The 23,629-nt window shown below is 42.8% G+C and overlaps 3 protein-coding genes across 4 annotated transcripts; 2 read left to right on the forward strand and 1 right to left on the reverse strand.

Annotated features, from left to right (window-relative positions):
* Positions 1-3,708: 3,708 nt before the first annotated feature.
* Positions 3,709-6,605, reverse strand: LOC133890970 (G-type lectin S-receptor-like serine/threonine-protein kinase At2g19130). Its single transcript, XM_062331635.1, has one exon. It carries the CDS (start codon positions 6,430-6,432, stop codon positions 3,958-3,960), a length of 2,475 nt encoding a protein of 824 aa, XP_062187619.1. The 5' UTR covers positions 6,433-6,605; the 3' UTR covers positions 3,709-3,957.
* Positions 6,606-14,685: 8,080 nt separating this feature from the next.
* LOC133890947 (mitochondrial pyruvate carrier 4-like) lies at positions 14,686-17,792 on the forward strand. 2 transcript variants are annotated; one of them, XM_062331601.1, is made up of 6 exons: positions 14,686-14,938; positions 16,351-16,465; positions 16,699-16,797; positions 16,916-16,968; positions 17,332-17,405; positions 17,494-17,792. In XM_062331601.1, the coding sequence occupies exons 2-6, from the start codon at positions 16,414-16,416 to the stop codon at positions 17,543-17,545; spliced, it is 330 nt and encodes a 109-aa protein (XP_062187585.1). In that variant the 5' UTR covers positions 14,686-14,938; positions 16,351-16,413; the 3' UTR covers positions 17,546-17,792. The 2 variants fall into 2 exon arrangements, with proteins under 2 accessions (XP_062187585.1, XP_062187586.1); XM_062331602.1 differs by lacking the exons at positions 14,686-14,938; positions 16,351-16,465 and adding an exon at positions 17,073-17,163 and having other exon boundaries at positions 16,714-16,797; positions 16,882-16,968.
* A 3,866-nt stretch (positions 17,793-21,658) lies between these two features.
* LOC133891312 (uncharacterized) lies at positions 21,659-22,589 on the forward strand. Its single transcript, XM_062332031.1, has one exon. The coding sequence runs from the start codon at positions 21,792-21,794 to the stop codon at positions 22,428-22,430; it is 639 nt and encodes a 212-aa protein (XP_062188015.1). The 5' UTR covers positions 21,659-21,791; the 3' UTR covers positions 22,431-22,589.
* The last annotated feature ends 1,040 nt before the right edge of the window (positions 22,590-23,629 follow it).

Raw genomic sequence — 23,629 nt, forward strand, 5'->3', positions numbered from 1 at the left:
ATGAACAGTGCCCTCCTCCACCTCACTCCCTCTCTCTCTCTCTCCCCGAGCCCCTCCGCCGCCTTGCCGCCTCACTCCACGCATCGCCGCCGGTGAGCTCCCTGGCCCCCTTCTCCCCTTCCCTCTCCCTCCTTTCCCTCCCCCCGCGAGCGTACCTGGGTCCCTCCCGTCGCTGGTCGCCGCCGCTCTCCGTCGCCCAGCCGCCGTTGCTTCTCCGCGCCGGGCCGAAGCCTTTTCCTCGGCCCGCCGCCGCCCTCCAGCCGGCGAGGCCTGCCGTCGCCCGCCGTCGCCGGCACTCCGCCGCCACCCTCGGCGCGACGCCGCCGCCCGTCGCCCCTTCTCTCCCTCCCCCTCGCGCTCTCTGCAGCCGAGCCGCCGGCCTCCTCTCTCTCTCTCTCTGCTCTCTCTAATATCTCTCTCTCTCTGCAATCGACGAGTGGGCCCCTTTGTTAGCTGAGCCGAGCCGCCCGTTCGAAGCCGAGCCGAGCCCACCAACAGCCGAGCCGAGCCCACCGACAACCGAGCCGTGAGCCGAGAGCCGAGCCGAAAACCGAGCTGAGCCGCTGAGCCTGAGCCGAGCCGCGAGCCGAGTCCAATCCCGAGCCGACTCAGCAGAATATTCCAGGAATATTCTTCCCTTTTCTTTTTCTGAATTTCTCTCCCGGCAAAATTTCAGAAGCCCGTTTCTCCTCCATCCTAACTCCGTTTTCGTCGATTCTTCCACCGATATTCATCTAAATTCAAGATCTACCCAATTATATCAATTTTATAATTTTTGTAAATTGTTTAGTCCTCATTTTAATCATTTGATTGATCGTGTATGCTTTTGTCGTTGTTGCGATTATTAGAGGAAGGAGCATTCGAGGAAGACCCCGAGGACCCGGAGTTTGAAGAAGGAGCAGACGAGGACTTCAACGAAGGCAAGTCCTACAACCGTTGATCATGTTGATACTATGTTTTTAAATACAACCCGTAGAGCCATTGTTTCAAACAATAGGAGTATGCATGATTAGATTAACAGTTGTGATTTTAAAGAAATGCTAGAATAGTTATGACCCAGCTTATTTATCCCATGCCTTGTCATTGTTACCTCTACTCCATTGAAACCCTAGAAGGTTCCCAATATCAACTATAATGACTATTTGGATGAATGCTTGTTTACTAGTATGCTTAGGATTGCTTTGCTCAAAAAGAAAGAACTAGATTATTTACATGTGATAATCATGCTTTACAATGTGGAGTGATGTGTGCTTGGTGCGCGTGCGTGTAAAACTTGTGTTCTTGGGAAAACTCTAGAGTAGTGTTAACGAGGGTGAGTAAGGTGCCCCGCAAAGGTGGGAACTACCTTGGAGCTAGGTTCGCCTTTGTGGTGTTCTTGCTGGGAGACTCTTGCCTCGGTCATATAAGGACCGGTTCGCTGTGACATCTCACCTAGTATCCACTCGTACAACCACATGGCTTGTATGAGCAGGACTTGACCTAACCCCTCTGACTTAGTGCGGTACCCACCCGGAGGCCGGTAGTGGCAATGGGGACCAGGAGAAGACTTGGGTAGTGTGTAGCCCAAGGTCCGGCTGGTGATATTGATTGAGGCTATGTCAAAGCCTTGGGATTGCTAAGTGGTCCTTCCCGTGAATCTTCTAAGGCCCCTGGTATCTTAGTGCCCCATGGGTGGATATTGTGGCTTCGTTGTGAGGTCGTTGCGTCTTGTTATGACAGCTTCACCAGTTGCTAAGGTGGGAGCCTGTGCATATCTTGTGGGTAAAGTGTACAACCTCTGCAGAGTGTTAAACCTATCCGGATAGCCGTGTCCTCGGTCTAGGACATGCTATGGTTTGGTCATAATAATTAGCTTTTCGGCGTGAGTATCTCCTTGGTGTGTGAGTGGGCTGTGTGCCCGTGTTTTCAAAAAGAAGGATTTTGGCTTTGTGCCCTAAGCCTTCTGGACTGTGTGTCCGCTGGCAAAAGTCTTGTGGGAACTGGCGGGACGGATGTATCTCTCCCAGGGCCGTCAATCCCCCTTAAGTTCAACTTATGTGTTCTCTTCGGAAATATTTTTATTAAAGTTAATCTTTGCAAAATGAACCTTGCATCAATAAAACTAGCTTTCCGCAAAACCTAAAAGACTCTATAGCCTTATCCTTGATCTACCCTTAAACATCTAAATTTTTCCCTCTTGAGGTAGGACTTGCTGAGTACCTTATGTACTCACACTTGCTAATTGTGGATCCAGATGATCCAGAAGCCGACTTCGTCGAAAGAGAAGATGAAGATTAGAGAAGCCGGTTTCGTCTGCACTCAAGCTGCCTGTAGTGCTTGGGTCGCTTTTATGTGTTTTCGCTGTGCTTTGAGGGTTTGTTAAATTATGCGTACGGGTTTGTGTTGTAATGAACTCTGTGTTGTACTCTGTTATCGTAATTATTCGATGTATCTCTATGATGTCTACATCTGTTGGAGTTCGTGTGTACCAGCTACTGATCCAGAGACTGGTATAAGCTATACGAGGTGACCCCAAAGGAGGGGTCCGACAATCCTCTCTTTAAATTGCAATGTTGTCCTATGCCTCCAAGAAGCTAGAAGACCAACAGTTAAGGGTACTAACTTGATTAGTATAAGCAAGTAGCCTGTTATAAAGAAATGAACATGTAAACGGGACTAGACTCCTGTCGTAAAATCCATAGTGTCAGTCTTCCACTTGTTATGTTACTACTCCTTTATCAGTTGGAATTACATGAGATTCTTAACGCATTACATTTTTGGGTACTCCAATTACTGCATCATATTTTTGGGTATTCCATCTAATTAGTCTAGTGGAAAAGGTAGAAATCTGAAACTGTGCATAACCATAAGCGTGGATAATTAATTTAGCAACCACTTCCTTATTTATTTAGTTGTGTAGAAGCTGCTTTGTACTGTGCTCTAATTTAGACTGCATTTTTCCATCTCCTAATATTGGTAATCATATTCCCTCATGGTATCTATGGCTAGAGATAATGAGAAATCATTGTTTGTCAAACTTGAGGAACTTTTCTTTGGTCATGTTCTCCCCGAATGAAATTAATCCCAGATTAATGAATCTTGGTCCTCTGTTGTATTCAGAAAAAGGGTCTAGGGTGTATCTCCGATTGTTCCATGTCTGCAGCCCAAATCTACATCCCTTTGCATGCAAACCTGCATCACTCTCTGAATGATCCCATGGCTCTGTATACATCTTGAAATCACTCTAGGGATGAACAGTACTTTTAACACTTTAGCATAATAGCATCGAAATCATTATGAGTAATTTAAGAGTGTACGAAGTTGTAATTTGCCAGGTTATCTTACAAAAGGATTCATGTCCTAGTTCATATCTTACAAAACATAGCTTTTTTCTCAATTAGCTGACGATTTCATCAAAGTTGATTGATTGAGATGGTTAAATTTTCTTATATGGAAGGAAACGGTAACACAGAAGTGATGCGCATTCTCCTCAAAAAAAAGAAGAAGAAGAAGAAGAAGAAGTGATGCGCACACAAATTTCGGGGCCTATTTGCTTATTTCTTCATTTTCATTCTTTTTTTTCTGAAGATTAGCCACGAGCTGTCCTTCACTAAAGAAGGTTGCGCGCACCTGAGCCGATCTTAGGAGCAATTAATCGAAAAACAGAAGTGTAGTTTGTAGCTGCTAGACATAACAAAAGCAACCTATCATGCAGATGGAAACATATGGTGGACAGGTAAACTCAACCTGATATTTTGCATTTAGTAATAAAATGGGCAAGCCTACATATGTAAATGCAACAGTAGTCCTTTTCTTAAATTTGTTATTACATTCTGCACTAAGCCTACAATACTGAAATATAGAATAACACAAAGGCTGGGCATATTAGGTTCTAAATATGTACTACTTCGGTCACTCATAGTACTACTCTTCATTCATATAATCGCCTTGCCCTTATATATTGCAGGATTATCTGAATTATGAGCTTTGGGATTGTGAACCGCCTGAAGTAGCACTGTGTGTCTGGGAAGTTTTCGTGCTGTTCTGTGTCTGGGAAGCCTGACTTGAAGATATATCTGAGAAGAAGTTTATGGCATCAGGGATTTCATCAAGAACTCTCAATGACCTTGGAACGGGAGGCATGTTAACGTCGAGGAATCCTTCGAGGATTTGAACAATCTGACCAGTTGTGGGTCTAGAACTTTCATCATCTTGAATGCACCAACATGCAACCTTACAAGCTCTTGTGAGTTCATCAACATTTGCATCTCCATTTAGCCTTGGGTCCAACAAGGTCCGAACGTCCCCTTCATGAAGCTTGTTTGACGCTAAGGTTGGGAAGGAGGATTTACCCTCTTCTCTGTGATCAGCATTCCTCCTGCCTGATATGAGTTCAAAGAGCATCATGCCATAGCTATAGACATCTGCCTTTGCTGTTATTGGCACACCAGTGATCCATTCAGGTGCAAGGTAACCCCTTGTTCCTCTCATGGTTGTCAATACACGGCTGAAGTCCCTGCCTAAGAGCTTTGCTAGACCAAAATCAGCCACTTTTGGTACAAAGGACTCATCCAAGAGTATGTTCTCCGGCTTGACATCACAGTGTATAATGCAATCCCTACATTTTTCATGTAGGTAATTTAGGCCTCTTGCTGTTCCAAGTGCTATTTGATACCTGGTAGCCCAGCTCAGTGCTGTTGTCTCACCTGGGAATAGCTGAAAGTCCAGGGAGCCATTTGGCATGAACTCATACACAAGCAGCCTCCTTGATCCTTCAGAGCAGAATCCTAGTAGGCGGACCAAATTGACATGCTGGATCGTCCCAATGGTGCTTACCTCAGCACGGAATTGCTTCTCACCTTGGTGAACGCCATCGAGTCTCTTCACTGCAATGGCAGTTGAATCCAGGAGCTTCCCTTTGAACACCGAGCCAAAGGCACCTCCCCCCAACCTCTCTGAGAAGTTGTTAGTGACATGCTGCAGATCACTGTACCTGAAGGCGATCAGTGTGCCCCCTGTAGTCTTGGATATCCGAAGTGTCCTCTCTCGGCGGCATTTCTGAAAGAGGATGAAGAACACTATAGTAAGGATTATCAGAAATGCAGCAACTCCACCAACAACTGCACCAACGATCACTGGCTTGCTCTTTTTGGAATCTTGCAGCTCAGATGCTGCAAGCCTGAGGAAAAGTGTGCCTCCTCCATTTCCACTGTATTGTTCTTGGAGATTAATCAGGTCACCATGCCAAACGAAGCATCCGCTACTATTGTAAGTGTAGGCATTACAAGAGCAGTTGTTCAGACAAGCCACCTGACAATCTTGAGAGCTCGCAGCCACAGCACTCTGAGCATTATCAGGTAGCCTGACGCCTGCCATAGTATAAAACTTATCAGGTTGAGCTTGTGCAGAGCTCGAATTAGCCTGGCACTGCAGTAGTACGTTCCTCTTGCACCCACCACTGTAATCCTGGATGTCCCAATCACTCTGAACCTTCTGACTGAACCCCTTGATGCAGCTGCAGAACGGCAGGGCGTTGAGGTTGCAGCTGCCATATGCGCCACACAGCGCATAAACCTCACACTGTGAACGTGGTTGAGCCCAGAACAAGATCCACTGCTGCGCGGCATCCACCCATGTCTGCTGCTTGATCTGCCCGTTCACGTCGATGATGAACCGCGAGATGATTTTGTCGTCCTTCATCGAGTAGATGAAGTAGCTCTCCGTGGCGTTGTTGACGAACTGGAAATTGTAGTTGTAACCAGCTGTCATCTCCGGCACAAGGCTAAAGATTTTGTTGTTCCAAGGGCCACTTGTCCAGTAAGCAATGGAATCATTCCACTGGATGAAGTACTGCGTTGTGCCATTCGGGTCCAGCTCCAGCGAGAACAACCCGGGAGACGGATCGGCGGCGTTCCTCCACGGAACAAGCCGCTGGCTGACCTTGGTGATCTTGTTCAGCCCGAGCTTGCCCCCAGGAAGCCATGTGTTCGTGGGATGATCTATGCTTCGCCAATAAACTATTGATGAATTGGTGGCATCAGTGAGGTCGAGGCTACCGCTGTCCTGGAGGACAGCGACAGTGGAGTTGGAGGCTACGCTTACGTTTGTCGACCATAGCTGCCGCTTCTTGGACTGATCAAGGAGGACAAGGTTGCCATCCCTTCCGATGGTTAAGGCGGCAGTGGTCGGGTCCGACACCGGCATGTCGGCGTTCGCCATCCACACGGTCGTCACCTGCGGTATGTTGCTGTACCATATGGCTATGTAGTAGTTGCTGGGGCTCGACGAGGCGGTGTTACCTTGGGGTGGGGTGTAGAAGCCCAACGCGAACCTGTTGCCCTTGGACACAATCTTTTGTGCTCCGGACAGCGGTGTGGAAGATTTGATGGTGTCGACGGCTGTGCAGAGAAGGATTTGGCTGAGGAGCAGGAGCAGGAGGAGGAAAGGAGCCATGGATGGGAGCTCGGAAGAGCAGCCAGGGCTAATAGGTGGAGGGGAGTTTGTGGAGTAATTGGTGGTGGTTGCCGGATCCTGATGTTTTGATGGACAACATGGCTCCACTTCGCGGACTAATTATAATGGGATGCTTTTTTGACGTGGTGTAGCGGCTATGGTCTTTGAAACATATATGCCCAACGCCCCTCTTGTGTGGAATGATAGAGCAATTAACAAGCTTCTATGAGGATGCCGGGTGTTTTTTCTCACTTTTTGCTAGTAGCTTGTTAAGTTGTGAGCAGCTGCTTTTTTTTATGGATCTTGTTCAGGTAAACTTTAGATTTCTCTTTTATAAGGTGGATAGAAAATTAGCTAGACTGTTTATTTTTTTAATATATCTCAAAAACTCTCTTACCGCCCTTAAAAAAAATCATAGGTTAAAAATAATTACAAGATAAATTTATGGTGTTATGCTTCACGAACCCGGTGATTTTTTTCTCTACTGAGAATAGTACAACAACATCATTTGTCTCAAACAAATTAAAATAGATTAGAGATAAAACCTATAAGATTTAACTTAAAAGATGATGTGAAAATAATAATAATAATAAAGATCTAAGTAATAGTAAATATATATATACTGAGAACAGTGCCGGTCATTTTTTAATCGATTTTGCAGGATATTCAACTGGTTCTACAGTTGTAGGCGGCTTACTTTATTTTCTTTTATTTTCCTTGATTCATACTGGTGAACAGAAATACCAACATCTGCTATGATGCTGACTGTTGCTGGAAATTATTTTTAAAATAAAGGAGATTGGTGTGAAGCCGACGAAGTGTCGCGGACGTCCTCCGGCGGAAAAGGTTCTAGATGGCAGCGTTGACTTGGACTAGTTTAACAGGCCGGTCGTTCACGGGCACGACAAATCTTTCAAGACTTCACCAACTAATTCCCTGCTCCTTTCTGCAGACTTGTGTGCGGTAGCTGGATCTTTGTTACCTGAAGGCCTCTATTTTATTTTTATTTTATTTTATTGGCTCTGCTGGTCTGTTACTCGTTTGGGTTAAAACTAACGTTTCGTCAGTCTAGGCGAATGTCTGCATCATCGTTTATTACTGTGGCTTGTCTCTTTTCTCCGCTGATGTAAGAATTGGTTGTAAAATTCCGTAATTGTGTAATGCAAAAGGGGTTTCTCGTCTTCGAAAATAGCTTTGCTGAGGTTTCATAATTTAATTGTTGATTATTCAATCTTTGATCTGGAACTGACCACCTATTCGTTGAAAAATCTTGATGTTCCTGCTTTCTCTCATGGGGGCTTCTAGAATGACTGGAATAAGAGCAAAGAAGACATTTTGGATGGAAGAAGACTTGCTAGTCATGGTGAGTGCTTCACCAGAGTTTTGAATGTGAAAGGGTACGAGGATTGGTTAATGTGCTAGATGTATTGTATTAAGCCTCAAGGGCCAAATATAGAGAATACATATGATTTGAATATCAAGTAACCTTATAGATAAGATAGAAATTATTCCTATCCTATCATAAAAAATAGATTTTTGTATATCATATATCATATACTCTAACATCTCTATAGTTATAGCGGGAGCGTCGTAAACGATGAGACTGGAGAGGAAGACGAATGATATCCCCCCGCAATCGAAACAATGTGATGCAGTTGTTGTGATGGGAGAAACCAACGAGTTGCTCATGCAGATGGTAGCATATTGTCCCGAAGTCGAGGTAGACGAAAGCAAAGCGAGTAGCTATCATCGAGGATGTCATGCGTAAGATAGTTGTGGTCGACATAGCCATAGTCGGGGTTGCCGTGGTCGAGGGAGCCGCATATGAGGCCATAGGCGCTAAAGGTGCCATGGAGACGGGCGCAAGGAGGCTCGAGGGAAGAAGACGGTGATGCAGATGAGGTGATCATTGAGAAGAGGTCGATGTCGAAGTCAACGCCGTCGAGGTCATCGAGGACGAGGCGTGCACCGGGTTTGCTAAGTCTGGGAACGTGTCAGGGATGAAGGTACACACTGGTGTTACCAGTACCAGGCAAGCAAAGGTAGGGAGCTCAACTGTACATCAGTGTCTAAGGGACTAGCAGAGAAGGCATCGACGGTCGTGGAGCTTAGTGCGGCGATGAGGAGAGTGCTGATGTAGACTGTTGTTCTCGAAGTAGACGAAGTAGTCGGGGAAGAGACTACGATGTTGGCGCGAAGTTGTGCCGGACAAAGGCGGTAGAGGGAGGCAAAATCAGCGGCCTAGAGCGGTGACGCCAGTGTTTGAGAGAGCGTCGTGGCGATGCTCCAAAAAACCGATGAAGAACACCCGAACAACATGATGAAGACCAAGTGCACCGACGACTAAGGCGATGACACGCTGAGAGAGGCGGTGTCAATCAACTGGAGTGGCATAGTGCACGGGGACGGCGATGTAGGGTGATAACGAGAGCCTCCTATGGGCTGGACTGTGCTCGGGAGGGCGTGGCGGCACTGCGGAGGCACATATCACAGGCATCAGCCCCGATACTCGGGTGGAGACACGCGTATTCGTGGAGAACAGGAGCATCGCGAACAGTACCGGTGGGATAGATGCTACTTTGAGTAGAGGTGTGAGGTCCACGGGCGGCGGGCGATGCAAACCGATCTTAGATCAGAAAACCAAAGAGAAACGTCGATCAACGACCGACGAGAGAGAAAAACCCGATTAAGATATCAGAAAAAGACTCTCTAGGACGGTCGATCAACATGATCGACGGTGCGAACTCTAGGTACGGGCGGCGCTGCCCCTAGCAGAGGTCATAGAGATCGATGTCCCCGGGGGCGCGCGGAGCGGAAGCTGGTGACGACTAGGATTTGTGGTCTATGATTAGAACCTAAACTCATGATAGCATGAAAGAGTATGAGAATTGGTTAATGTGGTAGATGTATTGCATTGAGCCTCGAGAACCGAATATATAAAATACATATGGCTTAGATATTAAGCAACCCTAGATAAGGTGAAAACTAATCCTATCATACCATAATAACTTAATCTTATACCATATACTCTAACAAAATGTTTGTCTCTGTTCAATGCTAATGCAGTCATTTTACCCGTGCATGTTTATAATTGGAGCACAGAGATTAGGCAGGTTATATGACAGTCCACGCTCCGGAGCAAAATTGGTAATATAGGGTGTGATTGGTTATTCGCACAGAGTCTTACCCATATGGATCATATAGGCAGATTCAACGGGGTCATATTTATTAAGAAAAAAATATTTGATTTGTTATATCTGTATGGACAGGTTAAGCTGAATTTTTATTTGGTTGATTAAATCTGAGAATGAATGGATATAATAGTTAAGATTACGTTTGGCTATAAAGATGATATTGTGATGTTGATTAGTGAATCCATATGCATGAGTGGATACATGAACTTTCAATTGTCATGCTAGGCTGTGAAATAAAACTCGAAATAGTAGATACGAATAATTAAATATTTTTTTTAATAAGATTATATATATTTATAAGACCAAGATCTCAAATACTAACAACCAATCGCAACCATAGAGCCCACGCGGGGGACAAGGACTTGCTGAAGAAGAGAGTGGCCGAGTTTGACGTTTGGAAGTCTATCTCAATCCGCCTTAATACTTGTATCAAAGCATGTTTCTGGGGGCATTCTGTTCGGTCCTATCAATCAGCATTCAAGAGCTGTTATTCTATGGACCCAGCATTAAAGTAGCACAAACCGGAAGTAGATGTGTGCACGGACAAGAGAGTAGCAGAGTCGGGACATTCATGCCTCGCTCGCTGTGCAGCAGTGTCCATGTGCATTGCACAAGGAAGGTGGTGCCTTGAGAATATTATTGAAACTCAATTACACAATAAAGATACTTAGATGCAAAAATTTAAAATTAGACAATATATATAAGTGTATTTGTCAAAATAGATAATATGTAGTCGTATTTACTAATTTAGCATCCGTATTCGGCACACGATGTACCGAAAAAAGTCATTTTCGACACACCGTGTACCGAATACGGCACTGTTGCTCGTATTCGACACATCGTGTGCTGAAAATCGGCATATCGTGTGCCGAATACGGGCAACAGTGCCAAAAATGACTATTTCCTGATAAAATTGTTGCTTTTCTTTTGCGCGTATTGTTATTTTATGTAATTGCCAAAAATGGTCGTGGCCGGCTGCGGTTTGATTTTGTCATTTGATACCGGCATGTTGTTATTTCATGTAATTGGTAACTTTCAATTAAATTTGAAATTATTTGCTAATTTACCTGTCATTTGATGCCGGTGTGTTGGCACTTCATGTAATTAGCAAATTTCAACAAAATTTAAAATTATTTGCCGATGTGTTGTCATTTCATGTAATTGCCAACTTTCAACAAAATTTAAAATTATTTGCTAATTTAAATGTACATTTCAAAATTCGTAATTCACCATGCATGTAGTCTCTAAGTCGGTGGGCAGCCTTAACACTTAGGTATGTTTGAACATGCACAACATTCACCCTTGTATCATTGATCACTTCAAAATGACGGTGGAAGTGACGATGTAAATTAGCGAAAGAATGCCAGTTGTGCCAGTAAAGGTTATCAGGGTAAGATGGTTGTCGTCTCCGAGGTGGTGGTTGTAAGTTGTGAGGACGGGTATAAGCAAATCCAACATCATCTTCACAGTCATCAGTGTCCTCCAGAGATGGAGGCCTCGGAGGGAGGGGTCGAGGTGGCATGAAATCGTCGTCGTCGTCATCATCTTGAGCTATCACGATAGAAGCACGTCCTATTTCATTGTTAGTTGGAAACCATGTCAATGTGGTGTGTAAACGTCCTCTTGTAGTGTTCGTTGAACCTTCTTCTGTATGGCTGCTTGAACGTCAAGGCAATGGTGATATGAAATCATCGTCCTCATCAGTCTCGTCATTTTCAGGTAGAATAGTAGATGGCGCTCTTGTACCCCTTAGGTTCGTTGATCTTCGTCGTCTTCTACGCAACCAGGCATCACACCCCTGTCGAAGAGCATATGCATCACCAAAAAGTGTGGGATTTCTTTGTTGATCAACTCTGCGTCTTTCTGGAACGCCTAACACAGAAAAGGAGCATTCGAATCAATGACAATAAGATAAGTAGGGTGACCAAATAGAAAATGACGAACCTGTATGTGGAATGCATACTGGTCGGGCAACATCGTCATCTTTCTTTGCCTCATAGAGAAACCTAGCACAGAAGTATGATCGGCTAGTTCGCACACCCTGAGGTATATTTGGTGGCGCTCGTGCAAGAGGGCCCTAAGATTGCAGGGCAGGTACCCATCTAACCTGTTAGATCACATTTAGCGTCTTTCACTCAAGTGTTTTCCTTCCTCATACATTCCCTTTCAACAAACTTGGTCATGGTAGGCGTAGTGTTGTAGTGACCCGTCCCGTAGCATTAAAATTTAATGCTACGGGACAACATCGCGAATGCTACGGGATAGCATCGCGGGCAAGCGTGGCAATGGTCATTAGACGGAACAGGACTGACAAGAAGACCAGAACAGGGTGGGCATGCCCGTTCCTCGTCATAATGCTGCAGAGTTTGACATAGTCCATTTATAAATATTTATTTCCCTAGATATATAAATAGGAAGGATCTGACTTGTAAGAAAATGGGAGAACAATTTCACGCATTTATAAAAAATATACAGGATATAAGGCTATTATCTCACAGAAGACCTGAATCTGAATAAACTTTTATGAGTTTATTCAACATATTAAAAAAATACAAACTCACACACCTATCATTCAATGTACCCGAGATATATTGTCAGACATCGTCCCGACACAATCAAAATGCCAGAACAACGGGCACGGTCCCGGCCCTGCTCCCTCTTTTCGTTTCCCACCCGCGAGCCAGCGAGGATGTCTATAAAACATCAACCGATCCCAACCACGGTTCACAAATGTGTCGGTAACTGCCCAAAAATCGCAGTTACCGACCTTCTCGGTCCGGTCCGGTTTCAGAAACCGAACGGTAACTGAAATTTGAATTCAAAAAATTCAAAAAAATAAAAAAATTCAAAAAAAAATTCAAAAAACTCTTTAAAAAACTAGACACAATTCTAAGACCTTCTGTGAAAAAAATTTCAAAAACAATATCGTTTGCATCATATTCTATAGGGAGGGAGTTTGAAAAAAATGAAAAAAAATTGAAGCGTGCGGCTTAGTTATTAACTCATGTTAAGGAAAAGTGTAACATGCAAACACATGTTTTTCTTGTGTAAAACATATTTTAAGAGAATCTTTAAAATTGATTTCACTTTATTTAGAGTTTTATTAAATTCTCTATGATTTTTACAAAGTTCATATGCATAAAGTGAATATATTAAGAAACAGCACTGTAAACTTTTTCATGTCTACTATTATTTTTCCTACGTAAATCATAGTATAAATAAGCTAATGAAAATGGTTTCACTAATTTTTGAGGTGTGATGGGTCAGTTATAAATTAATCTAGTCACAACACATTTACATAATCATGCATGTTACAATAACTAATTCATGAGTTCATGTATTTTTAAAAGATATAGGATCATGTAAGAAGACTAACAAAATTAGTTTCATGATTTTTGGATTAGCAAAGAGTAAACTATGCATTTAACTTGGTTTAACAAATACATATTCTCACAGAAAATTTTAAACTTTTTTATGAGTATAAATACTTTTACCGAGAAAACCGAGCGGTTACCGATAATGCGGAAAATTCGTGAAAACCGCTCGATAAATCGCAAAAACCGCTCGGTAACCGGTCCAAACCGACCGGTTACTGAACGGCTAAAATCGCGATTTTTTTCCAAATTTTAAATTTTGCCTAATGAATTTTCTCCGATTTTTTTTGAATTTTTGACCGGTAACCACGGTTATCGCGAATTTTCGGTTACTGCCGGAGCTCGGTAACCGAGCTCCGGTCGGTAACTTTAACCCTGATCCCAACGTCTGGTAACCAACCCTCTTTGAATTCTGATTTCTGATTTCTGGACGTGCTTCTTGTTCCCGCGATTCTTAGAAGATTTGTGCGATTGGTAACCCTCCTTTGATTTTCAGATAAGATCTGTGCGATTGGTAACCCTCATCTTCTTTTTATTCGAGTTCAGTAGGTTTATCATAGGCGTGAAGAGCAAATCCGAGTTGAGACGCTGCGATCCGCATCTGCACGTGATTTCCATCCCAAACCAGATCAGCCCGTGATCGGAAGAAACATTTCTTCAGCTGCCATCAAGAGAAATTTTAAGGTCCAGTAATTGTGAACGATTACAAGCCTTCTGAAAGTTATTGCTATTTCTTGGTCTAACTGTTGTTTAATTGTTGCTAATTACAGGTTTCGAGGTTTCGGAGGAAACCATGGACTGGCTTGCACCGTTCTTGAAGAAAGGATGGAAGCGGTTATTAATCATCCAACAAAGCATATCAATCGATCTTCCATTACTTCTCCCTGAAAGTGTACAAATTATCTACAAAATTATGGAAACTTCTTCTAGTTCTCCCCAAAAGTGTACAAATTACTCTACAAAAGTGTATAGGGAACACATGTTGTGTGTTGGGCTGTTTAGTGTTTCTTCTTGGAACAAGGGTCCGTTTGGATGGGACAAATATTTTAAATTCTAGCTAGAATTAGTAGAATCCTTATAAAATAGTGTTTTTAGCGAGAGATTCAAATTCGAAATGGGAGAAATATTTCTCTCTTTTACACTACGAGAAAGAAAAATAAAATATAGTTTCTCCCATTTCTGAATCACTTCCTTTTAATTTATAACTGCTATCTTTTCTCAAGAATCAGAATTTATCTAACTAGCTAAATGATTATATAAAGTGATTTTAATTTACCAAAAAATTATTTTTAGAAAAAACTAGAACTAAAATATTTATAAGAGAATCTAGAACTGTACCAAACCACACTAATTATACTCGCTATTTCGATGGGCTGATTCTTTGTTTCATGTTGGATGCTATGATGAGGCCCAGTGAAGTTGCAGTGGCGACGCTGTGGCAAAGCCCATCGGTCTATGGTCTTCCTCCCTCGTTTTTTTAAAGATCCGAGGAGCACTTCACTCTGAAGTCAGAGTGGAATAGTATTTTGTGAGAGAATAAATGTTATCTTTGATGTTAAATACTGTAGCTGTAGTACTGTAGTAATAAAATTATAGTAAATTTATTGGTTAGTGTAGCGACTTTTTTACTTGTATAACACTAAATCATCAAATCTAATCTATTTATTTTAAATTAACTGTTGGCAGATAGTTGAATTCTGCTGACTTTACCGGAGGTTGAAGTCCATTCCATCCCCGATTCCCATCTCTGCCTGCCGCCTCCCACCGTGCCCGGCGTCTGCTGCCGCCTCCGCCTAGCCCGGACTCGCCGGCGGCAACCCCTCTCCGGTGCGCGACGTGTGCCTGTCGTGATTAGTGAGCGTCTCCTCGTCCTCGATCCCTCCGCAGTTAGTCGCATCGGTCTCCTCTCAGCCCGTCGCTGGCGACCTTTTATCACCGGTGCGTCATAATCCTCCTATTCGGTCTCCAGCGCTCTTCCCGTTTTGCAATTTATGTGATTATTGGATTGTTTGGGTCGTGTCTGAATTGTTTTGGGGAATTTCGATTGGAGTGGCAAGCAAGAAGCCTACCTGTTGAGGATTGCAACTACACTAATACTGTGGCTTCGATTATTAGTTGATGAACAACATGCAGAATATATTTGATCCGCTTGTTGAATTACATACATAACTACTGAAGTAGTAGTAGTCATGGAATCAGCCTTTTCATATTTTTTTTCCTACAGAATTCTGACACTCTATGTCATTTTCCTGATATATTGATGTTGCTGTGGCAGTGAAAACTCATTTATCTGCTCCTGGAATATCCAACTACATACTAGCAGTGTTTATTGCATTGCTTCTGTTCCATTGATTGAATTTATTTACATAACCTAAACCAGAATAACTGCAAATCATATAGCTACCAGTGATTCAATGAGTTTTCGTTGATGTACAATTTGGAGCTGAGTGTGTTTGATGTTCATGGTAATTGGTGTGCGTACTGTTTTTTCATGGGGTATATTATGCGTTCTTGTATTCTGAGTCCTGATATATTCAGACTGTGTTGTGTGGTTTGATCTCCTTGTGCTAGTGCTTTATCCATATGATTATATGTTATCCGAGTTGATGAACAGCCTGCAGAATATATTTGGCCCACTTGTTGAATTACGTACATAAGTCCTTAAGTAGCCTTGGAATCAGCCTTTTCATATACTTTTTCATACAGAATTCTGATTTTGTATATCATTTTCCTGATGTATTAATGTTGTTCATGTTTTTTTTTTCATACAGAATTCTGATTTTATGCCATTTTCCTGATATATTAATGTTGTTGTGGCTGTGAAAACTCATTTAGCTGTGTTCAATTCATACAAGTTATGTTCTGGATAGAATTTTCCAATTACATATTAGCGATGCTTATCTCATTACTTCTGTTTCACCAATTGAATTTATTACATAACCCATACAGTATGATGCTAAATCATATAGCTACCAACAATTCAAGATGATTTCAATTATGTACAAATTGGATTTAATCGTGATCAATGTTCATGAAAATTGGTGAGTACAATGTTTCCTCATGGGATATATTATGGGCTCTTGTATCCTGATATAGGGCTTTCATGCTGTATATATCATGGGTTCTTGCATTCTGAGATATTCATACTTTGTTACATGAATTTGATCTCCTTATGCTAATGGCCTACCCATATTTTGATATGGTAACCGAGTTGTGTTAGCATATTATGCTCGGGTTTTGTCTGGCCTATACTGAAATGGGCTCTTCAGAAAATTATCTACTTTTTATGGCATTTCTGATATCTTGAAGGTGATGAATGTGAATTTTATTTTATTTTATTTTTATTGTAGGGGGGCAGTAAAGCGAGTGCCAACAGTTTGTTCAAAAGGACAGAAAAGTGTGTGTTAGTTTAAATGGCTTCGAAGCTCCAAGCCTTTTGGAGCCATCCCGCTGGCCCCAAAACCAGTTAAATATCTTCTTATCTTTTTTTTTGTGATTATGTATCCATGATCAATGCCTCACGCGAGTCTGGGCTGAGGAAGTGTAATCTAACTGGTTACTGTGAAGCATGGAACAATTCAGGCGGGCCATATTTTTTTCCAGTTCATTTCTTGGGAAATGGGATGTATATAACAATGCTGCATTTGACCAGCTATTGCTGTTACCTGAGACTTTAATCAAACCTTCTCTTTTTGCAGTTCACTTCTGGGCTCCAACATTTAAATGGGGTATCAGCATCGCCAACATTGCTGACTTTGCTAAACCACCTGAAAAGATATCCTATCCTCAGCAAGTTGGTATGTTTAAGTTGCCCAATTAATTCATCCTATTTCTAAATATCAGATAACAAAGCCACCACTTTGATTTGCTTCCTCGTGCAGTGTTACTTTGCTTATTCTATTGTATTGCATGCAGCTGTGGCTTGCACTGGAATCATTTGGTCACGCTACAGCATGGTTATCACACCAGTAAGTCCCCCTGTCTAATTGCACAATCCTTTGTCACTATTTTGCACTGAAACTTGTGATGCAGTGTCTTCTTTCGAAATTTAACTTTTTTTCCTACTCTTCAGCCCTCTCGCTTCCCCTGATTACGCAGTCTTCATGTCAGAAAAGAACAATCAGTTCACATTTATGAGCAGAAAGTTGAATAACTTCATTGAAGTAATTCTTTGACTACCTCATTTAATAACTATCTTTGATTTTAGATGAGCAGGTATACTGGTGTAAAGTTAATTGGATCTTGATTATGAGAAAATGCATCTTTATCACGCCATGTTGATTCCAGTATTCTTGCTCATCTCATTGCTTTGTAATGTTATGATATTGCAGAAAGACTGGAATATATTCAGTGTTAATGTTGCAATGGCCGGTACAGGCTTGTATCAGCTTTCACGTAAAATAAGGTTTGCTACGAAGCCAAGCCGTGCTTCCCATTAACTGGCCGACTCATAAGAGTAAGATAAGCATGGTTCATGTTGATTACCTTTTCAGGCAAGACTACTTTTCTGATGAAAATGATGCTGCTGCATCACTTGAAGGATGATGACAACATACAAGAATAGTCGATTGAGAAGAGAACCATACAGCTTTGGAGTCAGTCTCAATCCATTCTGGGTTGTAGACACATGTCATTTTATCCAAGATAGGGAGCCGATGTTTATTTCCCTGTTTCTTCTGCACTCATGATCAGACCTATGCGAAAATTCCCAAAACCGGAAGAATGTATGGTAATAACCTTTTAGCATGCAATTATGAAATATCATGCAAATACATGAAAGAACCTTTTAGCATGCAGTTCCCAAAATCTATGTTTGGAAACTCTCTGGTTTCTGCTAAGCCAACTCTTGTAACCAGCGTTAAGGATCTCTGTTTCAATGTGAAGCTATTTCCTTTGTTATGGTCATGCGCATGCCACATTTTACCTCCTGAAAGTAAGCTCCCTGTCAATGCAGATGAGAAACTTTTTCTTGCTTCTGGATAGTGTAGCATCTTAGCTTTTGACCTACACAATTCACCATTTTTACTCTCTTTTTTTTTTTTCCTAGACGAGCTGGTGGTGCACTTGTGCCACTTAATCGGCATGGTCAATCGGTCATGTTAGTTGTTGTAGTTGTTGCAGACTCAGCAGCTATGGGCTAGGAAAAGGGTACCCTTTCATTAGCAGAGGAAAACGTGACCTGACAGAATGAGGCTAATTGATGGTTGAGACGTCGAACAGGGCAAGAACCTTGTGCTATTGTGTTGTCATATTTCAAGGAAACTGAATGCCGTCTTCCTCGTTCTCTCTTCCGGTTTGTTTCATTGCTTCCAGACTCCGGTAGCCATTGCAGGCAATGGAATTTTATTATGAACTATCGATGAAAACCAGAAAATTCCAAAAATATCATGGACTTATGAGCAGTGGAGTAACTATCGATTGGATGTTTGTTTGTTTGTTCGTTTCAGCCAAAAACTATCCATTGGTTAGCATATGACACGTGGGCCCAATGGTGTGTCTAGATGGCCTGTGATGTTTTTGCAGTGCAGGGGGTATAAAATGTGCTTGGCTGCCTGGTAGGAGTAGGAGGCACATGGAACCGATGCCGGTGAAGGTGTCACAAGAGAGAGCCCAGTTTCCCTTCCCGCTGCACAACTCCACCGGGTAAGGCGAGGCAACCAGAACCAGAAGCTAAGCCTGAGCAACAGGAAGGCACGAAACAAGTGAATTCACCAGTGTGTTACTCCATTTCCTTCCAGATAGATCACTTCAAACCATGAGCTGGATTGCGATTCCTCTTTTCCTAACACCCGGAAGGGAAGGCACAAAAGGAGGTGAATTTACCAAAATCCTTAAGCTTGATTTTCCGAACACTTAGAGCTGGTACATTTGCATTAGCAGTAGCTTCCTAACAACATTTGCAGTAGTAGTAGCTTTCGCTTTGTCGCTCGCCCGGGCCGGGCATATATATGCGCCCGCGTGAACTTTCTGGACTAAAGTGGAGTGCAATGTGGATACTGTAGCATAGGTGCTTGATTCTACTGTACTGCGGATTTTGTACTATAGCATCTGATACTGTAGCGATGCTGTATCGATTGATCCAATCCATCTATCTCCGAATCAACAGACTTGTATTACTGTACAAACAGTAAATTCTCTGCATTATTCTACTGTACTGCAGATTTTGTACTATAGCATCTGATACTGTAGCGATGTTGTATCGATTGATCCAATCCATCTATCTCCGAATCAACAGACTTGTATTACTGTACAAACAGTAAATTCTCTGCATTAATCCTCCTTAACACAGAGGATCCGTGTCTGAGCCACGGTTCAAAAATTCAACGGTTGTCAAGAAAAATCGTGATAACTAGACATCTCGGTCCGGCTCGGTTTCAGAAACCGAACAGTAACCGAATTTTAATTAAAAAAATTCAAAAAAAAATCTTAAAAAACTAGACACAATTCTAAGACCTTTTGTGGAAAAAAAATTCAAAAATAATGTCGTTTGCATCATATTCTATAGGGAGTAAGTTTGAAAAAATGAAAAAAGTTAAAACGTACGGCTCAGTTATTAACTCATGTTAAAGAAAAGTTTAACATGCAAACACATATTTTTTTAAATGTATCTTAAGAGGATCTTTAAAATTGATTTCACTTTATTTAGAGTTTTATTAATTTCTCTATAATTTTTACAAAGTTCACAAGTATAAAGTGAATATGTTAAGAAACAGTAATGTAATTAACTTTTTCATGTCTACTATTATTTTTCATACGTAAATCATAGTATAAATAAACTAATAAAAGTGGTTTCACTAATTTTTGAGGTGTGATGGGTCAGTTATGAATTAATCTAGTCGCAACACATTTACACAATCCTGCATGTTACAATAACTAATTCATGAGTTTATATATTTTTAAAAGATATAGGATCATGTAAGAAGACTAACAAAAATAGTTTCATGATTTTTGGATTAGCAAAGAGTAAACTAAACTGTACATTTAACTTAGTTTAACAAATACATTTTCTCACAGAAAATTTTGAACTTTTTTATGAGTATAAATACTTTTATCTTGTAGATCATATTATAAGAAAACAAAAAAATTTGTTTCACTTGATTTGAAGCTCAGATGAATTAGTTATTGATTTTATAAGATTGAGATAACTTTTGTTTTTTTTTATTGGACTTCACTGAAAATCGAAAAAATCGCTCGATAAACCGACAAAACCGAGCGGTTATCGATAATGTGAAAATTCGAGAAAACCACTCGATAAATCGTAAAAACCGCTCAGTAACCGGTCCAATTCGACCGGTTACCAAACGACTAAAATCACAATTTTTCTCTTAAATTTTAAATTTATTCAAATAAAGGTAACATAAACCATGGTCCGAGCCTGCCTGCTCCCTCCAAAAGGGATCGCGAGGAGAGAGACATTACCCTGCCCACTGCTCATGGTTGATATGATGCTCATCCCCTTGCCTTTTGATTTTCCTATCAAACCTCTTCTCCTTTTGAGGGGGGTTGTCCAAACGACTCTTCTTTTCCTATCTAACCTGATGATCGAGTAAATGAAGCAGTTGCTTGCATATCTGTGATCGATTACCACGTGGATCGGACAAGCCTGTCAACAAAGGGACTGTAACCAGATCGTCGCAGAATTAAACGACTCCACGAGAAGCTGATAAGCCATGGAAACTTGGTGGCGGTACAAGCTAGGCGGAGAGCATCGATCATTGGCCAGCAAAAGGAAACTGAAAGACACTCACGTAGCAGTGTTCCGTTGAACCGGTGCACTCGTAACCGTCAAACACGAAATGGCCGTCCTTGTTCCTCTCTAGTGCTTTCGCCGTATATTACAAGTAGCCAGAAGTTTCAAAGTTTCGACACAAGGTCTCCAAGGCAATGCATAGTTTGAATGGAACCGATCCGATCGTGCGACACCAGTTAGACATGGGCGTGCAGCGTGCAGCGTGCTAAACGCAACGCAGACCAGCGAGGTGGGGTCCGGTCGAACTAGGCCGGGGCCCACCGGGGATCAAAAGTAAGCGCGACTCCGAGTCCGAGTCTAACTCAGTCAAACCGGTCAGTGTACACATGGGCGCCCGAGCCCGACGGCATGAACGAAAATTTCACTAGCCTCAGCGGATGTACTCAGGCATATCTTATCAGCACCATTTATTTGGATTAAAATTTATATTAAAAATAGTGAAAAATTATAAAGCAGTTAAAAGAATCAATAGATGGTTAAAAAGATTAATGACTAAGATAAATAATACGTGCACGATAGGATACAAAGTTGATTCCCAGACCCGAATGACACGATAAAGCGCAGCCGAATCATCATTGTCTCCAGGGATTTTAATTTCGTTTTATAATTTTTTTCTGTTCATCAACGAAAATATCAAAAATCGTAAAATTTTACCGGAAATTTATGAAATTTCACTGAAATTTTGGTCATTTTTCGTCCTCCGCTCCGTAAGTCTCACATGTTAGTAAAAAAAAACCAAAATAAAATATTTCGTTCACCACCAAAATTACCGAAATCCGTGAAATTTCGGTGAAATTTTAATCAACAGGCGGGACTGGCGCGTCCACGGCCACTCGGGACTCGCCCACACCAACAGGCGCGCGCGTATATATTTCACACGCGCTGGCTCACTCCGAGGCAGACACGGCCGGCCGGGGGGCGATCGCCTGAACCGACGCGACGCGAGGCGAGAGGCCGCGATCCTGTATCAGTTGACCCATCGATATCCACCCGCGAGCGGAAGAGAGAGCCCCTTTCGTCTCACGCACACGCATCCTGGCGATGAGGTTCATGTGCTTCGGCGGCGTGGCGGCCGTCGTTGACGACGACGTGGCCGGCAGCGAGGCGGCGGTGGCCGCTCGCCACCGGGGGCATCGTCGTGGCCGGAGTCTGTCGTTCCGGGGGAAGTCCTTGCCCGGCAAGGGAGGCAAGAGGAAGCCGTCGCCGGCGTCGCCGCTGGCCGATGCGAAGAAGCGGGGCGTGGACGCCGACGACGTCCACGGCGCGACTGGCGCGTCCACGGCGTCGTCGGTGGCGTCCTCGTCGACGCTGAGCTCGGCCGCGTCGCTCTCGTCTTCTTTCTCCTCGTCCGCGTCCTCGTCGTCGCTCTCGGGGGTGCTTCCTCCGCCGGCGCCGGCGAAGCGGCAGGCGATGGCGTCGACGTCGCCGGCAGCGGGGGCCGCGGCCATGGTGCTCTGCCTGCTGATGGTGGTGCTCTGCGGCCGGGTCGGGGCGACGCTGCTCACGTCCACGGCGCTCTACCTTCTCCCTAGACGGTGGCCGGCGACGGTGTGCAAGCAGGCGGACGACGACGTGGAGTCGCCGGTGTGCGACGCCGTGTCGGCGAGCGAAGCGGAGGAGGAGACGGCGAAGAGAAAGGTGGTTATGGAGGGGTTCTTGGTCAGGAACCGCAAGAAGTGATCGCCTTCACTTTTTTTTCTTTTCCCCCCTTCCTTTTTGGTTCCGATGAGAAGGAAGAGTTTTGCACTATTTTTTTGTCCGAGAGTCTATGTAATTATAATACTCGGACATAATGTAACCAAAATTTATACAAAGATGCTAAGATAGTTTGTACTAGTTTGTTTGGTAAAGAAAAGGTTAAAAGTTAAAAATCTCGTGTGCTGTAACTTTAGTTCCATTCAATTACTGCAATGAAACGTTAAGGAAAGAAAGTGAGGTTCAAAAAAGCAATCGATTACGGGCGCTAACAAATCCTATGAAGCGTACGTGTTGCGTTCATGCGAATAGCTAGTGGAGATGAAACTTTGGCCGGCTTTGCAACTATGAAAGTATATATATATATGTACTCGCGAACGTGTCGCTTTTTAGGAATTTGCAAATGATTGGAGCTTTTCGCTCATATTTTGTATCTCTCTCTGTATGCATGATACTTTCAGAAAAATAATTCACGTATGACGTAGATTGGTTGAGCGAAAGTGGCATTGTTAATAAGCCAAGGAAGCGCCTAATAAACCCTGAATTTTGGTTGAAGGTCCATCAAGCACCCTCAGCTATGAAATCAGGTATTGGATCACCCAAACTTTGTAATCCCGGCGCGAAATAAGAGATTAGGGAGAGCTCTCGCACGGTCAGTCTCCCAATCTAGTTAGCGTTATTCAATTCTTGTCAGGTCACATTGTGTTCCACCTTTTGATCAACTATTTCGATAATCTCTGTCTATGTCCGAACGCAATGCAGGGAAAACCACAATGTTAGCACGCACAAGACAAAACTATTATGCAAAACTAGGTAAAGGAATTAAGGATGTGATTGGTTGCTAGGCTAGGTCTCGCCAAACTTGGACCTAAGCCGGCCGACGAAAACCTGATTTGTGCAATGTAATTGCTCAATGTTTGGTTTGCTTGCACAATCTAGGGTCTATTTGGTAAAGCTTTCAGAGCAGCTTTTCGGCTGGAATCAGGGAGAGCTCTGCCAAACAGCAGCTTTCAGCTTTTAGCTCTCTGAGTGGAATCCGCGGGAGTGATTCGTTGAAATAAACTGAATCTGGGGAGCTGAAAAAACAGCTTTCCCTGATTCACTTCCCGCACAGAATCACTTACTCTATATATTTTATTTTAGATAATCATTAGAGAATCACTTTCAGTCACATAATCACTTCC

This window comes from Phragmites australis, chromosome 14 (genome assembly GCF_958298935.1).
Source record: "Phragmites australis chromosome 14, lpPhrAust1.1, whole genome shotgun sequence".
Lineage (NCBI taxonomy): Eukaryota > Viridiplantae > Streptophyta > Magnoliopsida > Poales > Poaceae > Phragmites > Phragmites australis.